The sequence below is a fragment of the Petaurus breviceps genome, unplaced genomic scaffold, assembly GCF_028583685.1.
Source record: "Petaurus breviceps papuanus isolate PSGF00001 unplaced genomic scaffold, PetGlider_PUasm1.0 229, whole genome shotgun sequence".
NCBI lineage: Eukaryota > Metazoa > Chordata > Mammalia > Diprotodontia > Petauridae > Petaurus > Petaurus breviceps.
The window spans coordinates 7,450,853-7,467,145 of NW_027185903.1; the positions used below are offsets into that span (position 1 = coordinate 7,450,853).

At 39.5% G+C, this 16,293-nt stretch overlaps 1 protein-coding gene across 1 annotated transcript in view; it reads left to right on the forward strand.

The window, feature by feature from the left end:
• The first annotated feature begins 557 nt into the window (after positions 1-557).
• WDR70 (WD repeat domain 70) overlaps positions 558-16,293 on the forward strand; it is a 359,998-nt gene continuing 344,262 nt past the window's right edge. Inside the window, exons 1-4 of the mRNA XM_069096170.1 lie at positions 558-719; positions 813-872; positions 3,240-3,323; positions 14,271-14,391. Coding sequence (XP_068952271.1) covers positions 695-719; positions 813-872; positions 3,240-3,323; positions 14,271-14,391 — 290 coding nt within the window. The 5' untranslated portion in view covers positions 558-694. The remainder of the gene's footprint in view (positions 720-812; positions 873-3,239; positions 3,324-14,270; positions 14,392-16,293) is intronic.

Consider the following 16,293-nt stretch of genomic DNA (forward strand, 5'->3'; position numbering starts at 1 on the left):
CCATTCATCCCCCTACAGTCTCTCTCCATTTGACCTCCTTCCAGGCACATGGTCATCCCCTTGACTCCCACCCTCTTGGCTTCTGCCTGGGCTTGCAAAGGCGTCCTAATTCTGCTCCCAGCTGACTCCCCTTCTTGCACTCCACAACCAGGTCTTCTTGCTGTTCCACACGCCACTTTCCCATCTCCGAGCCTTTGCACTGGAGGTACCCCTTGCTTGGCGCGCACTTCCTTGCTCACCTCAAATCTTAGACCTGTGAATGAGCCTTTCTTGATTAGTCCTTTCCTTTCTTCTTCCCCTCATACCACTTAGAATTTATTCTGCATGTACTTATACATGTAAGTACATGTAGGCTCCTGAGAAAGAATGGCAGCTCCTTGAGGGCAGGGGGCTGTTCCGCGGCTGCTTCCCCATTGCCAGAGCCCAGGACACCTCCTCAGTTATAGAAATCTCCTCTGCGCCTGCTCTATTACTCTCCGTTCCCGCCAGGCGGCGCTGTAGCAGGAGCCGCGGTTCTGCTTCTCTGGTCAGGAGCGTCGTCTCTACTTGTCAGTGGCACCATTTCCTGTTTTGTGGAGACACTTCCGCCCGGCTGCGAAGACACTTCCGCTGTACTTCGCGTACAATTCCGCCCGGCTGTGCAAACCTGGGCGAGCGTGTGGGGTTTGGGTCTATACTTGTCCCAGGAGCCGGCATGGAATCATCGGCAGGCGGTGATGGTGGGTTCGGTCTCCGGGCGGGGGCAGGGGCGGCTCGGGACAGACAGAGAGCCCATAACGAAGCTCCCTTCTCTCTTCCCTCCTGCTTCACAGGCACCGACGCGCCGGCGGCCGATCCCGAGTTGGCTTCCACCATGGGCTTCACCGGCTTCGGTGAGTTTGGGGGCGTCGGGCGGGGCGGCGCTGCAGGAGCCCCGGGAGAGCCCGGGAGGGAAGAGCGGCCCGTGGGGCTTGGGTGCCCGGGACCCCAGGGCATCTCCAACTCTTCCCCTTGGAGCGGAGGTTACCCTTCCGCGGCCGCTGCACTACGGCCAGGCGCGCGCACCCCCTGACAGCTCCGATCTGCTCCTTCTCTGGCCGGTCTTTGGCTGTGGGAGCAGGAGGCAGGGGTGGGGGGGTGAATAGGAGGGATTGGGGAGAGGAGCAGGGGAGGGAAGAGGAGGAGGGGGAGGGGAGGGAAGAAGAATTGGGGAGGGAGCAAGGACAGGGAGGAGGGGGAGGAAAAAAGGATGGGGAGGAGGGGGAGGGAGGAAAAAGGATGGGAGGGAAGAGGAAGAGAAGGAGGGATAAGGGAGGAAGGAAAGGATGAGTCGAGGGAGGATCAGATGGAGGAGCGAGAAGCAGGAGGTAGAGGATGTGAGGAATGGGGTGCAGGGAGCCCAGCAGGAAGGGGAGGCAGATTAAATTTCTTTGTATTCAAGGAGTCAAGGTCTTAGGTCAGAAAAGGTTCTGCAGACCCTGGTACTAAGTGGAGATGTACATTAGTCCCTGTGAGTAGGAAACTGTTGCAGATGCTAGGGGATAAATAGGAACTCTATGAAGTATAGATACATGGCAAAGGCATCTCTATCTCTGTGAGGAAAACTGCAGCAAAAACTAAACTTGGTGGATTGCTGCTGTGACCTCATCTCTCACTAGTCATAAAGGGAAATGCATATTTATGAGTGTATGTTTGACATCAGTCAACAAACATTCATTTTTTATTCCATAAAATGTATTTTTTATTTTTAGCATTCATGTAAAAAAAATTTGAGCTCTAAATTATCTCCCTTGCTTGCCCCTCCACTACCCATTGAGAAGGCAAAGGATATCAATTATACAGATGAAGTGCAAAACATATTTCCATATTGGCCATCAACAAACATTTATTAAATGCCTGCTATGCAAAGTACTTTGGTAGGTGCTGGGGATATATACCTATACATACATATATACATATATGTGTGCATATGTGCATATATACGTATATATATGTATATTCATAATAGTCTGAAGAATTTAAGATTCCATTCATCCACACTCCCCCCCCCTTTTTCATGGCAATAGTCATGGGCTTCATATCCAAACATCCGTGTGTGTGTGTGTGTGTGTGTGTGTGTGTGTATGCATGTATGTATGTATGCCATTATTCCTGAAAGTGACTAAGAGAAAAAAGAAAAGCTGCTTTATGACTATGCTGTTGTGTTTGGAGCCATGCATTGGGTAAGAAGTTATGCTGGATAATTTCTATAGTTCCCTTTATCTCTAAAGTGCTGTGATTGAATAACTCATATTAAATTCTGCAATATTAGTACATCAGTATCGACTACTTCAGTACAACAGCACTATCATTTGAATTAGTTCTTTGATTTCATTGGTATAAGGAACTCATGGTAAGGAAATTCCTTCCACCAAATGAACACCTGCTCTGCAAACTTACAGTCTTAGGTACTGACCTAATGCATTGAGAGGTTAAATGATCAAGGTCACACAGCCATTATATGTCACAGGTGAAACTTGAGGCTGTGCTTTCTTGACTGTTTCATGTTGCCTCTCTTATTTACTTTTGCTACTGCCATCACCACCACCACTACCACCTGTGTTTTCTGGGTACTACCAGATTGCACAAGGGAAAATAATATTTTCCAGCATACTTGTAGCCTGCAAAAACAGAAATGGGTATCTGTAATGGAAGCTATTTTGCCAAAAGATGATTTTCCTTTCTGACTTGCCTCCTATCTTCCCTATTTTTGTTTACCTGTGTGGGGTCCAAAGCCTCTGAAGATGTGTGAACATAGCATTGATAGCTAACATAGAGCACCTTGAAGTATGTTAGAGTACTTGACATACATTTATCTCGTTTGAGCAGTATAACCATACTTTGAAGTAAGTAATTTGCTATTATCCTTATTTTATATGTACTTAGGCTGTTTTTTGGCTTGGTCCACATCTTTGAGAAATGGTACTCAGGGGAGTGGTTCTTAAATTCTTTAATTCAGAGACATAATTGCTGCTTTCCCTCTTCTCCACCTTAAAACAGACAGACAAGAGTTACCTCCCCCATGTTCCTCCAGCAGCAGGACCAGGATTTCTAGGTTAAAGAAGTAATAACTGGAGGCTTGGAGGGGCATCTATTGTGCATTGAACACTTGTTGTGATACATTGTGGCCATCCTGTACTATGCTGTAGATTAGACTAATCAAAAATTTTATTTACTGTGTAGTATCAGTTCTCTTTGTCATCCATCCCCCTCCATTTTAGGGAAGAAAGCCAGGACATTTGACTTGGAAGCCATGTTTGAACAAACTCGAAGAACAGCTGTGGAGAGAAGTAGGAAAGTTTTGGGTAAGTTTAGATACATGCATTTACATTTGTTTAAATTAAATGCTATCAGTTTCATAATAGTACACAGTTATATTAAATACTTTATCAATGTTTTTTTTTGTTTGTTTTTTGTGGAGGGGCAATTGGGGTTAAGTGACTTGCCCAAAGTCACACGGCTAGTTAAGTGTCTGAGGTAGGATTTGAACTCAGGTGCTTATGACTCCAAGGCTGGTGCTCTACTCACTGTGTCACCTAGCCCCCCTTTACCAATGTTTTTAAAAAGTTAATTTATTTTTGTTTTAAACATTCACTTCAATAAGAATTTGAGTTCCAAATTTTCTCCCCATCTTTCCCCTCCCTTTACCCCAAGATGGTGTGTAATTTGAGATAGGCTCTATATTCATATTTAACCTGTTTTCACATTAGTCATAATGTAAAGAAGAATTAGAACCAATGGGAGAAACCACGAGAAAGAAGAAACAACCAAAAATAAGAGAGAGCAAATATTATGCTTCAGTCTGTGTTCAGACTCCATAGTTCTTTTTCTGGATGTAGATAGCATTTTTTATCATGAGTCCTTGGATCCTTACATTGCTAAGAAGAGATAAGTCCATCAAAGTTAGTCATTACTTATGGCTATTACTCTGTACAGTGTTTTACTGGTTCTGTTCACTTCGCTCAGCATCAGTTCATTTAAGTCTTTCCAGGTTTTTCTGAAATCTGCCTGCTTATCATTTCTTATAGCACAATAGTATTCCATTACATTCATATACCACAACTTGTTTAGCCATTCCCCAATTGATGGGCATCCTCTCAATTTCCAGTTCTTGACCACCACAAAAAGAGCTGCTATTTTTGTACTTGTGGGTTGTTTTTCCCATTTGGATTATCTCTTTGAGATATAGCCCTAGAAGTGGTATTGCTGGGTCACAGGGTATGCATAGTTTTATAAACCTTTGGACATAGTTAGAAATTGCTCTCCAGAATGACTGGATCAGTTCACAACTCCACCAACACTGCATTAGTGTTCCAGTTTTTCCACATCTTCTCCAGCATTTATCATTTTCCTGTTTTGTCATGTTAGACATAAAAGTGTTTATGGTAGGTTTTATTTTTAGTTTTAAAGATGTATGTAATAATTTTTTTTGAACAATTGTATATGATTTTTAAACTTCTGTAATGTTTCAAATTAAGTAAATGCCATGGATGTGAATATTCCTGCCACCAGTACAAAGAACAAACCAGCTGCAACTTCTCATCTTTTGTGATTCTCATTTATAACCTGCCATAAATCCTCTATAGAGGGCCTACTGTGCATGCTAGTGATGTTATTGCTCTAGATCATTATTCTGGTTCTTTTGCTATTTCCTGGTAATTGTTTTAAGCCTTACATGCTGTCCCTTACTCTCCATTTAGAGTACAAGCTCATTTGCAAATCCCTAAGGATGACAGAAACTTATTGGAACTTTTACCTCCCAAAATAGTAAAAAACAGTGGAAGCAACGTGAACTTGCAAAAAGTTTGGTTTGTGTCAGACCATTTCACAGTAACTTTTTTTGAATATGATAAGAATTGCAACTGAATAGAAGATGGAAGTCTGACCAAATTTTCCATTATTGAATGTTCACAACTTAATGGCATTTTAAAGTGTGCTTTTATGGATTCTCTGAGACTTTTAACTTCATTGATGAATTAATTGATCAACTCCAGTGGGAGATTAGAGAGTTAAAGGGTATCAGTTTTGGTCTCCCCAGAATTTCAACTCTTTATAAACTCACTAACAAGTTGATGAAAGTATTTTATGAATGAAAAGTGAATTTTATTGTTTTATTCTGTGTTTGCCATTTGCATGCATTCTGGTACTTTACCCTTTTAATTTTCATTCTTCATTTAATAGAAAGTGAAATTTCATTTATTTATTTATTGCTTTTTGGAGGGGGAAAGGCAGGGCAATTGGGGTTAAGTGAGTTGCCCAAGGTCACACATCTAGTAAGTGTTAAAGTGCCTGAGGCCGAATTTGAACTCAGGTCCTCCTGATTCCAGGGACTGTGCTCTATTTACTGTGCCACCTAGCCACCCTCACCCCCAAATTTTAATTATTTAGAAATAATTTATATTTCCTCTTCCTAAAATTGTCATTTGGCTATTTCTTCATTTGGGAATGGATGTTTTTGTAGATTTTTATCGTATATAGTTCCATCTTTCTTTATAACTTTATGGAATAGTCCATCAATATTTTGATTAATAATTACATCTTGCTTGATAAGCTTATCGGCTCCCATGGGTTTAGTTGTCATTTCTGATGATTCCTACAGTAATATATCTGGTCCTAACCTTTCTGTGGAATTCTAGTCCCACATCACCAAATGGCTTCTTAGATATCTTGAATTAAAAGTACTGTAGGTGTCCTAAACTCATCGTGTGCAAAGTAGAACACATTATCTTTCCTCTGTCATGCAACTCTCCTGCCTTTTTTAGTTTTCCTATTACTATTGAGAACTGGAATCTAAGAAGGTATTCTTATTTAGGAAATGACTGAACAAATTATGGTCTGTGAATCTGATGGAATATTATTGTGCTGCAAAAATGAAGAAAGAGATGTCTTCAGAGAAACTTGGGAAGACATATGGACTGATGTAGAATGAAATGAACAAAACTTGGAAGACAGTTTATAACGTAACAACACTTATACGTTGTCACATAGGGGTGTGTGACCTCTCCACACCCATGGCAACTAAGACTACATATTACATGCTTCTACCAGAGAAAAAGACAGTATCCTGGGGTAGCACCATTGAGCACCCCACCATCCTGCAAGTCATCCCGCCCTGCAAATTTTAGTGTCATCCTTGATTTCTGTCTTGCACGTATTGAATCCTTCATGTTCAATCTGTTGTCAAGTGTTGTTTATTTTTTGGGGTTCCTATCGGGATAATTTATGAATTCTTTCTATTTCACTTTGTCCTCTGGTTCTGGTTGATGTGTGCAGTTTTAATTTAGTATTTCTTTCTTTTTTTTCGCTTTTTGGAGGGGGGAGGTAGGGCAATTAGGATTAAGTGACTTGCCCAAGGTCACACGGCTAATTTTGTGTTAAGTGTCTGAGGCCGGATTTGAACTCAGGTTCAAATTGAACCTCAGGTCCTCTTGACTTCAGGGCTGGTGCTCTATTCACTGCGCCACCTAGCCGCCCAATTTACTATTTCTTAAAATACAGTGTATAATCTTAAACTACAATGTCTAAATTATTCTTAAATTATTTCTCCTTGACCTCTTTTCCTGGTGGTTTTTTATACCAGACATTTTAAATTTTCTATTTTTTCAGTCTTTTGATTTCATTTAATTTTTTTTGTTTTTATGAAGTCATTGATTTCTGTTTTCATTGGCTATGTCAAAAAGAAAAAATATAAATGCCTATATGTCTTATTCTGTACCATGAGTCTTTTTCTTAAGTAGCATGTTTCATCATGAGACCTCTGGAATCCTGGTTGGTTATTATACTCATCAGAATTCCTGAATTTTTCAGAGTTATTTGTCTTTACAATATTGTTCCTGTTGTATTAATTATTCAGATTTTGTTCACTTCACTCTATATCAGTTCATACAAAACTTCCCAAGTTTTTCTGAAACTATTTTCTTAATTATATCTTATAGCACATTTCACATTTATATACCATAATTTGTTCATTCCTTCCCCAGTTTACTTCCTTAGTTTCCAGTTCTTTGCTACCACAAAAAGAGGCAGATGTTTTTGTACATTTTTTTTTAGAGGGGTGAAAGCAAGGCAATTGGGGTTAAGTGACCCAGAGTCACACAGCTAGTTAAGTGTCAAGTGTTTGAGGCTGGATTTGAGCTCAGGTCATCCTGACTCCAGGACTAATGCTCTATTCACTGTGCCACCTAGCTGCCTTTTTTTAGAGTTTGTTTTGCTTAGGACTAATTGTTTCATTAATCCAACCTCCTAGTTTTCCTTCTCCCTTTTTTCCTTTTTCTCCATTCCCTTTTTAAAATTATTATTTTTTTCTTTTTTTTTCCTATTCCACCCCCTACTTGTTCTATTCTCTACTTTGACCCTGTCCCTTTTCAAAAGCGTGTGCTTCTAAATTCCCCCCCAACAATCCCCCCGAACCTGACCGCCCCTCCATCATCCCCCCTCTCATCCCCTTTTCCCTACTCTGCTTTAGGGTGAGATATCTTATTTAGTGTGTATGTCATTCCCTCCCTCAGCCAAATTCAATGAGAGTAAGGTTGACCCTTTCCCTTTTGCCTTCCTGTTCTTTTCCTCCATTGTAACAGTTTTCCCTTACCTCTTCTATATGAGATAATTTACCCCATTCTTTCTCTCCCCATCTGCCCTCATTATATTCTTCTGTCATCTTTTTCACCTTTTAAGTATCATCCCTTCCAATTCAATTGGTCCTTTGCCCTCTGTCTATGTATACCTGTACACATATATGCACACATTCACATAATGTATTCATACGCCCATATACCCTCCTATAAAGACATATATATGTATTTATGTGTATATATATATGTATACACACATTTATATTCCATTCAACTATTCTCATACTGACAAAAGTTACATAAGTTACAATTAATATTTTTCCACATAGGCATGTAAATAGTTCAATTTTGATAAGTTCCCTATGATTTCTTTTCCATGTTTGCCTTCTCATGCTTCCCTTGCTTCTTGTATCTGAATGTCAGATTTTCTATTCAACTCTGGTTTTTTCATCAAGAATACTTGAAAGTCCTCTATTCCACTGAATGACCATATTTTCCCCTGAAACATGAAAGTCAGTTTTTCTGGGTAGGTGATTCTTGGTTTTAATCTCAGCTCCTTTGACTTCCGGGATATCATATTCCAAGCCCTTCGATCCCTCAGTGTAGAAGCTGTAAGATCCTGTGTTATCCTGATTGTGTTTCCACAATATTCAAATTGTTTCTTCCTGGCTGCTTGTAATATTCTCTCCTTGATCTGGGAATTTCAGAACCTGGCTATAATATTCCTAGGAGTGTTCTTTTTGGGATCTTTTTCAGGAAGCGATTGGTGGATTCTTTCAAGCTCTATTTTGCCCTCTAGTTCTAAAACATCAGGGCAATTTTCCTTGAGAATTTCTTGAAGGATAATTTCTAGATTCTTTTTTTAATCATGGCTTTCAGGTAGTCCAATAATTTTTAAATTCTCTCTCCTAGATCTATTTTCCAGGTCAGTGATTTTTCCAGTGAGATATTTCACATTGCCTTCTAATTTTTCATTTGTTTGGATCTGTTTAATAGTGTCTTGATTTCTCATAAAGTCATTAGCTTCCATTTACTCCAGTCTAATTCTGAAGGAATGATTCTCTTCAGTGAGCTTTTTTTTTTTTTAAAGCAATTTGGGTTAAGTAACTTGCCCAAGGTTACCTGGCCAGTTATTTTGTGTGAGTGTTAAGTATCTGAGGCCAGAACTGATCCTGGGTCCTCCTGACTCCTGGGCTGGCACTCTTACTCACTGCACCACCCTGTTCAGTGAGCTTTTGAGATTCTTTTTCCATCTGGCAAATTCGGCTTTTTAAGTCATTCTTCTCCTCATTGCCTTTTTGAGCCTCTCTTGCCATTTGAGTTAGTCTATTTTTTAAGGTGCTATTTTCTTCAGTCAGGCTGTTGACTCTCATTTCATAATTTTCTTGCATCATTCTCATTTCTCTTCCCAATTTTTCCTCCACTTCTCTTATTTGGTCTTCAAAATCCTTCTTAAGCTCCTTTATGACCTGTAATCAGTTCATATTTTTCTTGGAAGTTTTTGGTGCAGGAGTTCTGACTTCACTGTCTTCCTCCTATTCCATGCTTTGATCCTTTTGTCCCTAAAATAGGAGTCTAATGTTGGATTGCTCTGCTTGCTTTGCTTCCTTTGCTTGCTCATGCTTCCACTGAATTACTTGATTTTTGAGCTTTTTGCCACAGTAGAACTCTGCTGCCAGAGAAGGGAGCTTTGTCCCAAATCACTGGGATTTTCACAGCTGTGTAGCAGCAAGCACCCCAAGCATCCTCAGGGTGGCTGCCAACACAGGTTCTTAGATCTGCTTTGTTAAAAGAAAGCAACTCAAAATGGGTTAACAAGTTTACTTTAATCAGTCAAATATATATCATTTACCTAGTTCAGGGGAAAAAGGTTGTAGCAGCAAGCACCCCAGCGTCCTCAGGGTTTGCTGCTACCACAGGTTCTTGGATCTGCTTTGATAAAGGAAAGCAACTCAAAATGGGTTAACAAGCTTACTTTAATCAGTCAGACATATATCGTTTACCTTGTTCAGGGGAAAATGGTCAGCACCCCAAACTTCAGAATACAGACAGAATTATCAAGTCAGAGAAACAGATCAAGTAGACAGATTTCCAAACTGTCCAACCATTACATCCATACCCAGTCAACATCTGGGTTTCCACATCTGGGTTTTTCAAAGCCGGGGGACTCTCAACAACGGCTTCCCAGAATTCAGATCAAATCACAGAACACTTCTCAAAGTGAGTCCCAAAACAAAGCTACACATCAGGGCTTATATAGCCTTCTCCTGGCTCAGAGAATGTAACAACCTTATTGACTCACTGGCCAATCAAGAAGTATCTACTGAAAAACAAGCCTCCCACCCTAGGCTTCAGGTGCACTTTAGCCTAGGGGCAGGGAAGATCTTCCAAATTTACATTCACATTACAAAGGTCAGCACCCCAAACTTCAGAATATACAGACAGAATTATCAAGACAGAGGAACAGATCAAGTAGACAGTTTCCAAACTGTCCAACCATTACATCCATACCAAATCAACATCTGGGTTTCAACATCTGGGTTTTTCAAAGCTGGGGGACTCTCAACAACGGCTTCCCAGAGTTTCATCAAATCACAGAACACTTCTCAAAGTGAGCCCCAAAACAAAGCCTCACATCAGGGATTATATAGCCTTCTCCTGGGTTAGAGAATGTAACCACCCTCTTGACCCACTGGCCAATCAAAAAGTATCTACTGAAAAACAAGCCTCCCACCCCAGGCTCCAGGTGCACTTTAGCCTAGGGGCAGGGAAGATCTTTAAATTTGCGTTTCCATTACAAGCTGCTGGAGCTATTAGTTGGATGTCCTCTCTAAAGCCTTCACACACTCTTCCAAACTGGTCATGCTCCCCAGGACCTCCACCCTAGACAGTGATCCAGATCCAAGCAGGTTAAAGCAAGAGGGATTACCTCTCAGACTAGTTGGTTGGTCCCCCTAGTGTCTGCAGACCAGGAGCTCTGAAGCAACCACATGGTGGCGGCTGCATGGTGTAGCAGCTAGCAGCAAGCACCCCAAGTGTCCTCAGGGTTGCTGCCAACACAGGTTCTTGGATCTGCTTTATTAAAGGAAAGCAACTCAAAATGGGTTAACAAGCTTACTTTAATCAGTCAGATATGTATCATTCACCTAGTTCAGGGGAAAAAGGTCAGCACCCCGAACTTCAAAGTATACAGACAGAATTATCAAGTCAGAGAAACAGATCAAGTAGACAGATTTCCAAACTGTCCAACCATTACATCCATACCCAATCAACATCTGGGTTTCAGCATCTGGGTTTTTCAAAGCCGGGGAGCTCTGGACAATGGCTTCCCAGAATCCATATCAAATCACAGAACACTTCTCAAAGTGAGCCCCAAAACAAAGCTACACATCAGGGCTTATATAGCCTTCTCCTGGCTCAGAGAATGTAACAACCTTATTGACTCACTGGCCAATCAAGAAGTATCTACTGAAAAACAAGCCTCCCACCCCAGGCTCCAGGTGCACTTTAGCCTGGGGGCAGGGAAGATCTTTAAATTTACATTCCCACTACACATGGCTGAAGTGCCTCCGCGGCTGCTCCTTCCAAGAGGTAAAGGCCGGACCGCACTCTTGAACTCCTGGTTCTCAGAGTCCACATTGTACTGACCTCTTACTTTGTCCTTAGCAACTATGGGTTGAAAATTCTGCAAACTGCCACAGCTGCTGGTGATCTGAAGTCCCTCTAGCCAGCTGCTGGTTGTGGACACCGTGAGGCTAAAACCTCTGTCTCACGTGTGGCTGGGCTTGGCTCCCAGAGTGCTGCACTGGCCCCTTCATGCTGGCCTGCCAGACTGTCCACAGCAGGAGGTGTCTTTCTGTCATTTTGTGGGTTCTGTAGCTCCAAAGTTTGTTTAGAGTCATTTTTTACATGAATCGGAGGAGGTGGAAGTGGGAGCCATGCAGAAGTCTTGTTTCTCCTCTGCCATCTTGACTCTGCCTCCCCGAGTTAGTCTTTTTTAAGGTGTTATTTTCTTCAGTCAGATTGTTGACTCTTTTCATGGTTTTCTTGCATCATTCTCATTTCTCTTCCAATTTCCCCCCCCCACTTCTCTTATTTGGTTTTCAAAATCCTTCTTAAGTTCCTCTAGGGCCTGTAAGCAGTTCATATTTTTCTTGGAAGTTTTTGGTACAGGAGTTCTGACTTTGTTCTCTTCTTGCTGTTCCATGCTTTGATCCTTTTTGTCCCCAAAAAAGGAATCTAGAGTTGGGTTGCTGTGCTTGCTTTCCTTCCTTTGCTTGTGCAGGATGGTTGCTTGGTCCCCTTACAATCTGCAGGCCAGGAGCTCTGAAGCAGCCATGTGGCGGCAGCTGTGGCACCTCAGCCAGATTGTACTCCCGGACCCCCTGTTCCCACAAAGTCCACAGTGACTGCTCACTTTGTCTTTGGCATTTATGGGTTGATAATTCTGGAAACCTCCACAGCTGCTGGTGATCCACTCTCCCAAAGTCCCTCTAGCTATCGCTGGTCAGGGCACCCTGGGGCTAAAACCTGCGATGGACCCTTCCAGCAGGCCTGTTGGTCTGCCTTCAGCGGGAGACTTGTTTCTCTTGGTCACTTTTTGGGTTCTGTAGCCCTAAAGTTTCTATGTGGTCATATTTTATAGGTATTTGATGTGGTTATGGGAGGAGCACAGGGAGTTTTCCTGCTTCTATGCTGCCATCTTGGCTCAGCCCCATCCATTACCTTTTGAATGACATAATTCTATACACAACTCTGTGTATGTGTCTGTGTGTATATGTATGCGTATTCCTTCTTTGACCAGTTCAGATGACAGTGAAGTTCAGATGTCAGCTTCCTCCTACCCTTTCCTCATTGTTTGTATGGGCTTCTGCTTCAGTACCCAATTATGTGAAATAATTTCTTCTAAATTTTTTCTGTTTTCTCTTTCTCCCCTCATCTTCAGTATATTCTTCTTCCTCTCCTTTTCTGTTCTTCTTTTAAGATTGCCAGGATTTAACAACATTGCCCATACCTTCTAAGTAGATTTCAGAGGGGACATGTGTATCATCTTCCTGTAGTAGAATATAAGCCTTTTATTTTTGATTAGTCCTTCATCACTTGTTCATTTGTGTTTTTAGATTTCACTTAACTTTGTGTTTTCACTTTAGAGTTTCTATATAGCTCTTGCTTTTCCTCATGAATGCTTGAAATCCTTTATTTCATTAAAGATGCATTTTTCTTCTTTAGGATTATTCTAGGTTTTGTTAGAGATGTTATTCTTTGCTGTTAAGTCATAGCTGTGCTGGAGTCAGCTCACATCTACTTATGAATAATGTGAAGTTTTCGGTGTAAGCTCTTACACTTCAGAAATCAGTAAACACTACAAATGAATACTTGATTTATTGTTTTGTTGATTGTTAGACTTAAGGTGTTGAAGAAAATGTTGCTAATGTAAGTTAAACTTAAAAATGTGTCATGTGTACATTTTTTTCCATAGAGAACTAATTATTAAACATTTACCAGCATACCATGCTTCTAGAATATTGTATACTAAGGTCTCTGTTCCTCTATGGTGATGACTACTAAATTGTGCATGATCCTTACTGTGGTTCCTCACTACTTGAATTTTTTCATTTTGTCTGCTCCTGGCATTTTTTCTTTTGTCTGGAATATCTGGATTTTGGCTATTATGTCTTTGAGTTTTGATTTTGGGGTTTCTGTCAGAAAGTGACCACTGAATTCTTTCTGTATCTATTTGTCCTCTGGTTTTGATGTCTCATGTCAAGACTGTTGTTTTTTTAATCATGGCTTTCAGGTGGTCCATTGATCCTTAAATTTTTTCCCTTCAATCTGTTTTCCAGGTCAGTTGTTTTTACTATTGTATTTTGCATTTTCATTTATTTTTTTCAATCTTTTAATTTTTTTTTCTGGAGGGGAAGGGCAAGGCAATTGGGGTTAAGTGACTTGCCCAAGGTCACACGGCTAGTTTTGTGTTAAGTCTGAGGCTGGATTTGAACGCAGGTCCTCTGGACTCCAGGGCCGATGCTCTATTCACTGTGCCACCAAGATGCCCCCTTAACTTTGTTTTTCATGTTCTTGTCTCATGGAGTCATTAACTTCTGTTTTTTCCATTCTAGTTTTCAGGGATTCTGTCTGAACCAACGTTTCCATGTTTTCATCAGATTGGGATGATACTGGCTATAGCACTTAAGTCTTATAATCATTGGTATTTCAAATGAAATAACAATGTAAAGTGCTCTGATAGATGTCAACTATTGTTAATCGATTGGGGAGTAGCTGAATAAATTATTGTTTATTAGAATAATGAAACATGGCAGAGACAAAGACAGTGAAAAGGAATGTATAAAGTTTCTTGTGAAGTGATAGCAAAACTAGATCTGTGGAATTAGACTAATATTCACATGTTTAGAAATATGTATGTGTGTATTCAGAACTTTTGTTTTGCCTTGGGGTAAATGTATCCTTTTTCATTTTGTTAAAAGGGATGGTATGGAATTTTCTTTTTAATTACAATGTTAGTAGTTTAAATTTTAGAACTTTATTTGGAAATTTACCTTATTTGTTTTTTAGTATTTTGGAGTCTATGTTAATTTTAAGAAAAATACTGTATTTCCCGTTTTTTAAATACTGAAATCTTTGAAATCTAAGTATGAATTCTTTTTTTTCTTCCATTTTTAGAAGCCAGAGAGAAAGAGGAAGAACTGCAGAAAGAGAGAGAATTAAGAAGGCAACATGAAGATAATGAATCAACACCTTCAAGCTCAAGTTTGACCAAACATCCTTCTGTATCAGCTTCCAGGTGCCTAGTTTTCTAAGAAGGAATTATACAATGTTTTCATTGTCTGATTATTTAATAAATTGTCTTTATATTATCACTGTTGTTTTGGTGATCAGAATGCAAATTTAAACCTGATTATCAAAAAGAACAAAAACTTGCACATTTTTCTTGCTTTTAGGCAAATTCAGCATATGCATGGTCTCAGGCCATGAGAAATCATATCTGTCATATTTTAAATAATTTGAGTTTTCCTGAAGTAATTCCGATGTAGCATAATATATTTATACATTTTATTTTTTAATATACATTTTCACTAGAGAGTTCATTATTAGAAATTTAGCAAGAAATCTGTGTTGTTTCATATTTTTTTTGTCTAGTTAATTTTTCTCAGTATGTGTACATTCTTTTGTCTCAGAAAATTTATATTTATGGTAAACTTTTTGCTAGTTTGAAATGGGTAGTAGAAAATAATAAAAAAAATCGACATCTTGTTACAATTTACTGATTTAAGGAAGATAAAAGTGGGGAGGGAGTAGTCAATCAGACTGTACATGTAATTTAAGGACATGTAGCTGCAAAGAAGCTTAAAAGTTCCTTTTTCAGTAGTTCAGGAAAGATTTAGATAAATTTGTCACAATTGAATTATAATATTAAAAGAAAAATAGGAATTCCAGCTATTACTGCTAAACTTCTGAGTATGTTTACTCTAAGGTAACTACATGCTCATATACAGAATTGCCCTTTGGGAGACAGAATATTGAATACTTCCTTGATGGGATTTACTGATGTGCATTAAATTTGATTAGACTGAATATTTAAAATATGTAAGAAATATTTTATGGTAACATCACTTTGCCCTTGTACTTATTCATTTTTCCTCTCTTTTCTCTAAACCGCCCCCTTAATAAGTGATTTCCCAACTTGCATCATCCTGCTTTATCTAGATCTTTTTTCTTCATTGTCTCTGAGGCATTTTCTTTCCATTCTTTTTCTCATTTCAGTTATTTTTGTTGTAAACTTTTCCCCCCATTCATGTTGTGTCTTTTAAGTCCCTCTAATGTATTTGTCTTTAAATCACATATTGTTGTATGTTAGTGTATGGGAATATTTGTGTGTGTGTGTGCGTGTGTTGTATGTTACATATAGATATGCAAACGTTTTAGAAAATTTGCTGTTATCAGAGCACGTAGCAAGACATGAAACCAAGACCATCAGGCACTTAAGGATTCATAGGGCATCATGGTAGAGTGGTCAGTCTCAGGAGTATCCTAATAAGGAGCTGGCAGGTATAGGAGGAGAGAAGCCCTCATAATGCCTGTACCCTTGGCTTTAGTTCAGGGACAGGTGTCAAGGAAACTGATTGTCAGAAGACAGCAGTCATTCCATGTATATATGTGACTATATAAAATATGTGTGGATCCAACTCTGATTTTAGACCAATAACAATTTTTTCATTATGTTTTTCCTTTGATTGTACCATCTGTAAGGAGAATGTATAAATTGAAACATTAATCTAATTTTATCTATATTTTACTTTTTCCTCCAAGCTGTCAGCAAGTATTAAAATGGAAAAAAAAGGACCCCGTTTTTCCTCCACTCTTATCCTGGCCTCCCCTCCCCCCTTTACTTTCTTTTGTTGTTTATCTTCTTTTGCTGGAGTGTTATATTAGAAATGTCATTGTGAAAAGATAGGAAATGAAAAGGAAAAAATATTTTAAGTTTTTAGATAATTTGAACTTAATTATTTTGTGTTGCCTAGAGGTTTAATGGAGAAGAAGTGAAATAACGCTCCCAAATTAGGTATTTAGAGTAGGTATTTTAATTCAGTCATTCATATTAGTAATTAGAGTTGGTGTTTATTAGCCATAGGATTTCCCTGTAGTCTTTCTTGACTTTACATTTATTGATTCATTCCTTTGTTTA